Source organism: Malus domestica, chromosome 08, assembly GCF_042453785.1.
Source record: "Malus domestica chromosome 08, GDT2T_hap1".
Classification (NCBI taxonomy): domain Eukaryota; kingdom Viridiplantae; phylum Streptophyta; class Magnoliopsida; order Rosales; family Rosaceae; genus Malus; species Malus domestica.
In genome coordinates, this window is record NC_091668.1 from 20,729,093 (window position 1) to 20,738,631 (window position 9,539).

Sequence of the window (9,539 nt, forward strand, 5' to 3'; positions counted from 1 at the left end):
AGATGATTTTGAACCAGAGTGGTTGTTTAACACTTTGACATCTGATGTAAACATTTCGATTCGTATTTAATATTAATCCAACTTTTGGCAAAAAAAAAAAAAAAAGAATAAGTAATCCAACATATGGAAATACAATTATCCTTTCTTTTATTTTTCATTTATCCCAAACTTTCCCGAAATACAATTAACAAAAAAAAAAAGAAAAAAAAGAAAGAAAATAGAAGCCGTTCATTAATAGCGAAAACAGATGGACAAATTTAAGGCATATTCCTTTATTAACGTATAACTCGGAGTCGGGTATTAATCCCTGTAACCTAATTAAGAACAAACTTTACCACTGTTGGGACAGTAAAGTAAATTCACAAAATTATCTCATTGGCCAATGGTAAAAAATATGTAACAAACACTGAGGAGAGTGAGAGACTACGTGGTAAAAAATTATGTAACAAACAGGGGGCGGTTAACTTTTGGTGGGCTGGGCAACACTGTAATATCGTCAGGACCTGCAATTGGCATTTTTTTTCTTCTAATTAATTGTAATTTTTTTATTAAAAATGTAAAAGGGAAAAATAATAAAATTAACCACCCTAAAACGAGGAGATTCTTCAATTATCGACTTGAAAATTAAAGGCTTATTTTAGGTATACTTCTTGAAACTTTATTTTATTCTTGCTTTGTTTATTGTAAACTAAAAATCATTACTTTACTTATTAAAACTCAAAATTCGCTTCATTTTAATTTGTGGACTTGCTTTTCTCACTGAAATTTATAGATGTCCTCCTAAAACATACATGAAACCTAACATCCAATCAGATTATATCACATGTGCAACAAATTGAATTATAAATCTCCATTATTCATTACTATTTAACAATAAGAAAATATTAAGTTAAAAAAGAATTGAAGAAATGTAAAAAAAAAAAGACAAAAAAACAAAATACTCACATAAGAAATTAACAGATCTAAGTCAATGTCGAGCAAATTTTGAGTTTATAGAGACGACTTTCAAGTTTCATGGGCAAAATAAAATCAAAATTGAGTTCCAAAAGGCAAAGTGAAACAAACTTTGAGTTTTATAAAGTAAAATGATAACTTTTGAATTATAAGGAACAAAGTAAGATTAAAAATTGAGTTACAAGGAGTTAGCTAAAAATAAGCTAATGTTAAATTATTATTTTATCTTTTAAATTAAATTATTGTCTTTTAACATTTTAGTTAAAAATAATAACCTGCTCTATAAGTTCAAATTTTTAATATCGCCATCATTATTCCCCTGCCCTTGGGTTTTGGTGGCGTGCCCGTTCTCCGACCCCAAGCTTCCCCCCCACTCTGTCCTCGCTCTGTCTCTCTCTCTCTCTCTCTCTCCCCTCCTGTCACACACTCTGAGGCAACCACCACCAAATCAGACACACTCCCTCCCTCCCTCCCTCCCTCTCTCTCTCTCTCTCTCATCCGTAGCTCAAAATATCCAATATGCCTCCGCCCCGTCAGCCTCACTCGCACTCTCACCGCCGTTCGATCGACCCCAAAATCTGGAGGGCCTGCGCCGGAAACTCCGTCCAAATCCCCTCCCTCCACTCTAGGGTTTACTACTTCCCTCAGGGCCACCTTGAGCAATCCTCCACCTCCTCCTCCTCCTCCGCCGCCCTCCTATCCCCTCTCCTCCTCTCCAAGCCTCTCATTCTCTGCCGGATCTCCGCCCTCCACTTCCTCGCCGTCCCCACCACTGACGAGGTCTTCGCCAAGCTACTTCTCGTCCCTATTCCCCAGGAGTTCCCCAACCGCGAGCAGCCGAACGGCGAGGAGTTCGACGCCGACGATGGCGGGGACTCGGAACGACAGGACGACAAAGTCGTTTCGTTCGCGAAGATACTGACGCCTTCGGATGCTAACAATGGGGGTGGATTCTCTGTTCCAAGGTTCTGTGCCGACTCTATATTCCCTCCGCTTAACTACCAGGCCGACCCGCCGGTCCAGATGCTTTCCGTCACCGACCTCCACGGCGTTGTTTGGGAATTCCGGCACATATACAGGGGGACTCCGAGACGGCACTTGCTTACCACCGGCTGGAGCAAGTTCGTCAACCACAAGATGCTCGTCGCCGGCGACTCTGTCGTTTTCATGAGGAACGGGAGAGGCGAGATGTTCATCGGCGTCCGCCGCGCCGTTAGGTCCACTGCCAGCTCCGACTGCGCTAGGTTGAGCTCTCAGATAGGAGGCGGAGTGACGTACTCGACGAGGCTGAATACAGAGGATCAGGACTGTTCTGGAGGGAAGGTAATGTCAGCGGAGGCGGTGACCGAAGTGGCGGAGATGGCGGCGGAGGGGAGGCCGTTTGAGGTGGTGTATTATCCAAAAGCGGGTTGGTCGGACTTTGTGGTGAAGGCTGAGGTGGTGGAGAAGGCCTTGAAGGTGTTTTGGACAGCTGGGATGAGAGTGAAGTTGGCCATGGAGACGGAGGACTCGTCCCGGATGACTTGGTTTCAGGGCACTTTGTCAACGGCATCGGTACCGGAAAATGGGCCTTGGCAGAGCTCACCCTGGCGCATGCTTAAGGTATTGGTTCTTGAGGTTTTAGTCTTACTTGAGTTTAGTTTATTTCAGCTGTTATTATCTTCTAATTGATGCAAAATTAAGAAACTCATATGTTTTACTGGAGCCAATTCGTTTCCGAAAAACGCATAAACCCTGGAATTTTCGTAAAAGAGGGACCTGAGTGACTCGCCCTAATCAAAAAGCGGGAGAGGGGCGAAGAAACTCGATCGGCTACTAGGGACGAGCAAGGGCCAGGCCCCTCTTTGAATTAGGGAGCCGGGAACATATTGTGGTAGTTTATATTTGTTGAAATGCATCAGGAAGCAGATATGTACATAATTTTGAAGAACCATTCAATATTTGATTTGGTTTTGACCTGATCGGATGGCCTTTACGCTAAGCAGACAGTTTTTGTTTTGTTTTAGTTTATCCCCGAAGATGCAACCATGGCAACATTCTAACATGGCTATGTTTGGCTGATATTTCTGTTGAATTATGGTCCTGTTCAATTACTGGCATTTATTGATGAGAATTTTTGCTTCTTTTAAATGGTGTATAACAGGATAGGCCAATTTATGTTTGCGTTTTAGTTTTTGGAGTAGAAGTTGACAAGAAAGAGCAGTTGATAGTTCTGTAGAGGCGGACGTGTAATTAATTAATTTGTATTGTATGACACCGACTTGCCGGTAGAGTTATTTTGTTTTTGGTTCAAATATTTGATATCAATTAAGTAAAATAAGCTTTTGGTTGTTGCCAAACTTACTGTAAGAAAAGAAATACAACGTCAGAGTAATCTGAGTCGAGTTGTGGGATTTTCTTTCGAAAAGTTTGCCTGGTTTGAATCCCCTACTTAGCCAGGGTTGTACCTGCCTATGGCTAGTTATCATAAGTTGTGTGTTCTTTTCTTGTCCTTTTAAGTTTGCGGTTTAGCAAAGCACAATTTCACTGTGTCATACCAAAATTGAGCAACCTGTTAGATCAGGCACAGAGGGACAGGGAGAGAGGGGTGTTATTATTAATATTAGTTTTTTATGCGGAAATACATGCACAAATATTGTAATTTTCTACAATTGGTTACATTCTGAATTATTCTTCTTTTCTCTCTATTATTGACTGATGCTAAATTACATAGATCTTGCTAAGCAATTCAAGTAATTAATTAGCTTTACATTATAGGTTACATGGGATGAACCTGAAGTTCTGCAGAATGCTAAGAGGGTGAGCCCGTGGGAAGTCGAATTTGTTGGACCAACACCTTCAATTCATACTACCTTTTCCCCCACAAAGAGATTCAGAGCTCCTCTGAGTCATGGGCTGTTGACCAATGCAGAGGGAGAATTCTTTTTTCCTATGATGGGAGCAGCTAATTCAGCAATGGTGCCTTTTAGCGCATCCTTGTTGAACTATAACAATTTTCCTGCGGGCATGCAGGGAGCCAGGCAAGATACATTCTGTGTATCTAATCTATCCCACTTGTTAAGTGAAAACACTCCTCAGATGTGCACTTTCAATTCCATTGGCAAAAATGAGGGGCAAAAGTTGAAGAGGGTGTGTACTGAGTTGAACATTGGTAGTTCACAATCTGATGAATTGTCACCAGATAGCCAGAGTAGTGTGCAATCCTTTGGCATGGAACTTGATGGAAACCGGTTGCAGACAAAGGTTGGCAGAAGTTCGTTTCAGCTGTTTGGTAAGATCATTTATATGAACCAGCCTGTTGAAGGTGGTTTTGATGATGTTGGTTGCACCGAGGACAGTGGCAACAAAGGGTACAATGAAACTGAAGAAGGGCACAGCCAACTGGATCTTTCTTTTACCAAACTGATTGATGTTCAATGTCAGAAATCATCAGCTGTTGAAGCTTGTACTTTGTGAACTGCTGGTGGCTGCTGTGCCATAAGTTTCTGTACAGGTAATCTCTTCTCACGGAATTCAATTGAGTTGTCAAGTATACAACATGTACCTTACGATCAATTTTGGATCGGACATGCTTCAGTTGTACGGTTGAGGGTTTTGCATCTTCATTCCTTTGTTAGACTTGCACAAATCCTGTTTTGCCACTCCCTTCCTCATGTACCTGAGATATTCTGTATGTAGCTTTAAAGCTATTTACATCATTACGCCATGCTGAACAATGTTCTTTCCATAGTTCAATTGCATTTCCTTGAGTTTAGGACAATGACATCGTTTTCATCAATTTCATCAAGCCATTTTATTAATTCAGAGATTTGCTGGTTTGTTAAATTTTCTTGAATCCAGTATACAGGATTGGAATTATAGTAAAATGTTTTGTTTTGAACTGCCTACATCTCTCTTTGCAACTGGAGGTACAATGTAGGATCTTTCCTGGCCTTGTCTTTTGTCCTATATATAGCTAGTAAAGATATATATTTCTTGTAATTTAAAGGATGAATCACATACAGGAAAAAAAAAGAGGGAGTGCTTTTTCGGTCTTGGGTTATCGCAGGGAAGTATTATGTGCATCATGTGTATCCTTTGGCATTTGAATCTTCAGCCGCATTGAACTGTCAGTTATGCTTCTCTGAATAAACAAAATATTATCCGACTGAACTGATTTGAGCATCTTGTTTTTGGTTCGTGCAACCTGAATTTCTTTACCGGTGAGCTTTGCCTAATACTCGGCGTTCTGTATCTATTTGCAGGCGCTCAAGGCCGGCGGGAAGCTGACTACTAGTCTTGAGTGTTGCAGTAGTGAAGTGTGTATTGTTGGGGTTTGTTTAGTTTGTTGTGTTGGACGGTTGAACGATCAGTGGACTTGGTTTCCTATGCTCCATCCAGACCAAGTTATTAGATGATGTTAATGCTAGAACGTGACATTATTATTGCTTCAGGAATTGGTGGTGCTCTTTGTTTCTTTGATGGCTTAATTTGATTGTTATTATTATTACTAGCGTAAATTTGAGATGTTGAAATGACGTGGGTGATGCCTTCTTAAAAAAAAAAAAAAAACATCAGAATTTGTGTCTTGTAATTACTAAATTGCTCATAGGTTTTATTTCTGGCCAGTTTTATTTAGAGGGTTAGGAGGATAATTTCATTGAGTTTTGGTCGACAACTAGTTTAGATTATGTAATTCTTATGGTTTCTCATTGAATCCTATTCCGGATTCTGTGTTAAGAAGCTGCGACGAAAGGTTTATGGCATGAATACACCGTCATTATAGCATTCATTGTCATGAAAGTTGGTCTTCTTAAATGTTGCCATGAATTCCTGATTTTTTGAATGAAATTTATGTCGTCTCTTATGAAAAAAAAAAAAGACGCGTTACAACTTACAATTGGGTGTCTAAGGATCTTTTTCGGATGTTGATAGAATCACCTAGAAAGGTCATGGGTTATTGAGCCCAAAAGACAAAAAGAGTGATGGGTCCTCAAGCCCATATATCGTCCAGTTCTCTGCAAACCAAAAGAAACCAAAATTACAATTTCAGCCCTGCCATTTACCACACCATTGTCCTCGTTGTCTGGAGCCTGAACCAGAAGCGGCAGCAGCCGAAACAACAGGAAACATCGGCGCGGCGGCTTAAAGGCCTCGAACGAAAGGCCGCCGCATCTCTACTTCACCGACCATCTGTCTTAATTTTAATTTTGGTTAGTTTTTAATGGCGAATTCGTTGTTTCTCCCAAATCACACTTTGATAGCTCCGCCTCCTCGTCGCCTCTCCGCCTCCGTCTCCTCGAAACCCAACAAACCCCAACCCCCTCTTCTTCCTTGTCCTCCTCCTCCCCTAGGGTTTATCAACTTCTCTCTCACCTCCAACTCATCCTCCTCCATTATTAATCCCAGCAGCAGAAGGCGAGCCGCCTCTTCCTTCAAGTCTCGTCTCGCTCCTCAGGACTCGGTTCCCCCAGTAAGTACGCCCTCTTCATCCTCTCATTTCTAAATTGTTTTCCGTTACTTGAGATTAATGGTCATGGGTGCAGAGGATTTTCGTTCAAGTTTAAGTGAGTGTTTAGTTTGCTGCCATTTTGTTTCTCAGCATTATTGCATCGTCGTTGCTGGATGTTTTGGTCAAAATTGAAGCAGCGATTCTAGTTACTTTGTTTCCAGTCAAACTAAACAATCAAGCATTTCGCTTTCGTAGATTCTGATACACTCATTTTAATGCGCTTTACGCTCAGGCCGAATGCTGAATGCCGAATCCCTACTCTCAGATTCATGTTTCGATTTGTCTTGCTTTGATCCTTTCTGTATATGGTTATCTTCTTTGTTTTTTGTTTATAATTTGTATTTTCGCTTATTTTTCTTTATATTTTTATGTCTAGACGAATTCCAGAAAGGAAAGTAGTAAGAGCAATGCAGGACCTTCCGGAAGCGGAGGAGATGAAGAGCAGTTGCCCTCTTTGAAAACCCTCCTTAAAGTTTACAAGGAAGCTATTTTTAATGGAGATGGAAAAACTGTATCCGAAGTTGAGGCTATTATACAAGTGATAGAAAATGAGAAGAAAGAGTTAGTCGAGAAAGTATCTTCTGCATCAGCAGAGATAACGTCTGGGAAGGAGAAATTGATCCGCTTGCAAGCAGATTTTGATAATTGTAGAAAAAGATTTGACAAGGAGAGGCTGACCGTAAGGACGGACGCCCAAGGGGAAGTGATTGAGAGTCTTTTGCCCATGGTTGACAATTTTGAGAGAGCCAGGCAATACCTTAAACCCGAGACTGAACAGGAAAAAAAGATTGATGCAAGTTACCAAGGTATATACAAGCAATTTGTTGAGATTATGAGGAGCTTGGATGTGGCCGTCGTTCCAACCGTGGGAAAGCCTTTCGATCCTTCGGTAAGTGAAGGCTTTTAAGATTTACTTCCTTCAACTTATGCTCCAAAAATTAAATTATGCCTTTTTTGGTGAACTTAAATTCTTGTGCCTTTTTGCTTATTGGCTTTTCATGCTTATTTTTTTCTGCTCAACCAAATAAAGTGATCTTAGAATGCAACCTTGACAATGTGTGCCTTTTGAAGGATTTAATATGATATATTTTCTTGGGTGCAAATGATGAAAAAAAGTTACTCCGTGTTTGGAAGGGTTTTTGAGGTAGGATGCCGATAAGGGAATGATACGGAAAGGAAAGGACGAAATTGTTTCCCCCTTTGCAAATTTTGTAATATTCTTTATGGTTATTAGACCCTTGCATTTCCTCTACCCTATCCCTTCTACCAATTGAAGGAGAAGTTATCTTGCATTCTACTTTTTCCTACCCTCTTCCTTCCAAACATAGTGTCCGTAGATTGTTGTTTGTTTTACTGAGGTGTGAGACATTCTAGGAATAGAATTACAGTGTATATGGGTTAGTATAAATCAGGGACCTATGCATTCGAATCTTTTTACTCGGAAAAGATTGGGATAACCTTAATATGCACTAAGTCCCCAGTACATGCTCAAAGCATTTTGCGGTTTCCAGTCTGCGTACCTCCACTATTGCCCAAGGGCTTATCTACAATCAAACTTCTAGGACCTTCAGTGAAAATTGGTCGTTTGTGTGTCTCTGCCAAGCAGCATTTTGAATTCTTTTAAAGCTATTTGTTATTGACGTTAAGGTGTGGAGTTTTCATTAAGATGTCGAAGATAGAAGAAATTCCTGGATACCAGTCAAGGGGTGTGTAGAGTGATTAATTTCCCACTTCGCATACCATTCTTATGTGTTTTGCTTCTTATTGATTGAGGGTTAGATGGGTCGAAATTTTCTTTGGTATGTATAGTAGATATTTTTCTGGCTCTTGAACCTCGGCGATGACTGATGAAATTTTTTTCCTTCCTGCCACTAGTTGATCTGCACCTTGATACACGTTCCCATGCCTTATAAGTTTTCAACTTTCTATTACAGTTGCATGAAGCTATTGCACGCGAAGAGTCTCAAGAGTTAAAGGAAGGGATTATAATCCAAGAAATCCGCCGTGGGTTTTTACTCGGAGGTCGGCTCCTGAGACCAGCTACGGTTAAAGTCTCATCAGGGCCCGGCAGTAGGAAATCCCCAGTGGCCACTGAGAAAACAACTGCAGGAGTGGAGAAATGATAAGCTCTCTCACGGTAGCTGAACTCGAAGATAAGATACATCTGCTTTCATCAGCCAATCCGGCATTTCCGAGGTATATAAGCTAAAATTAAATTGTCACATTCGCATTGCGTATGTGTTACATAATTTTCTTGAGGGGATATATAAATTCGTTAAACTTCGTTATTTGTTGGAAGAGATCCCAAATGCGAATCGCCCGTCATGAATCTAATAAAAAGGTCCCAATGCTGAATGGTTTTACACTGAAGAGGCCATTTGGAATTGTTTGGTAGAAAGAAGGCTCATTAACATAACAAACGCCCAAGTTTTCTCATAAAACCCGTCCTAACCTTTTTAATTTCAATATTACAAGTACCCACTGAAAACAAATTTAAGTACTGGTTAGGGTTGCAAGTTGGATTTGCAATTCCGATTCCGATATGACATGGGAACATCCGAATTAAATTCGGATTTCGGAACAAGTGTTTAATGTTTTGTTAGTGAAAAACACTTGAAAGTACACAAGGAAAAAAATATGCCTCACATATCAAACTGTTAATGTTGGATGCACTGATATCTAAATCCATGAGTTGCAAGTTCAATACCTAAATGTTGAAATTTGCTCGTTTAGCCTCTCCATAAATGGGGGTAAGGCTAGTCGACATTCACCTCTCCCAGACTCTGCGTAAAGCGGGAGCCTTGTGCACTGGGTACGATCTTTTTTAGCCTCTATTAGCATTATAAGTTAATATTTATCTTCACTTGTAAGTGAAATATCTCATATTCGGCTTACATGAATTGCGAGTTCAATACCTTAAATATTGGGATTGGATTATTGTGTGCTTAGCTCAAATCTCCCATTTAAACGAAATATGATCAAATAAAAAACAATGTCTTTGAATATGAGGTCGAGTTTGGGGTTCTTATTTGTGTGGAGTCGTAAGTTTTCAACTCAACGACTATAGTCCATGAGATTCGAATTGGGAATCTCC

At 40.3% G+C, this 9,539-nt stretch overlaps 2 protein-coding genes across 2 annotated transcripts; both read left to right on the top strand.

Moving 5' to 3' along the window:
* The first annotated feature begins 1,264 nt into the window (after window positions 1-1,264).
* LOC103410897 (auxin response factor 17-like) lies at window positions 1,265-5,453 on the top strand. The gene is made up of 3 exons (XM_008349550.4): window positions 1,265-2,556; window positions 3,712-4,447; window positions 5,199-5,453. The coding sequence occupies exons 1-2, from the start codon at window positions 1,474-1,476 to the stop codon at window positions 4,408-4,410; spliced, it is 1,782 nt and encodes a 593-aa protein (XP_008347772.2). The 5' UTR covers window positions 1,265-1,473; the 3' UTR covers window positions 4,411-4,447; window positions 5,199-5,453.
* Window positions 5,454-5,934: 481 nt separating this feature from the next.
* On the top strand, window positions 5,935-8,815 carry LOC103410896 (uncharacterized). Its single transcript, XM_008349549.4, has 3 exons — window positions 5,935-6,406; window positions 6,822-7,334; window positions 8,380-8,815. The coding sequence occupies exons 1-3, from the start codon at window positions 6,158-6,160 to the stop codon at window positions 8,566-8,568; spliced, it is 951 nt and encodes a 316-aa protein (XP_008347771.3). The 5' UTR covers window positions 5,935-6,157; the 3' UTR covers window positions 8,569-8,815.
* Window positions 8,816-9,539: the final 724 nt, after the last annotated feature.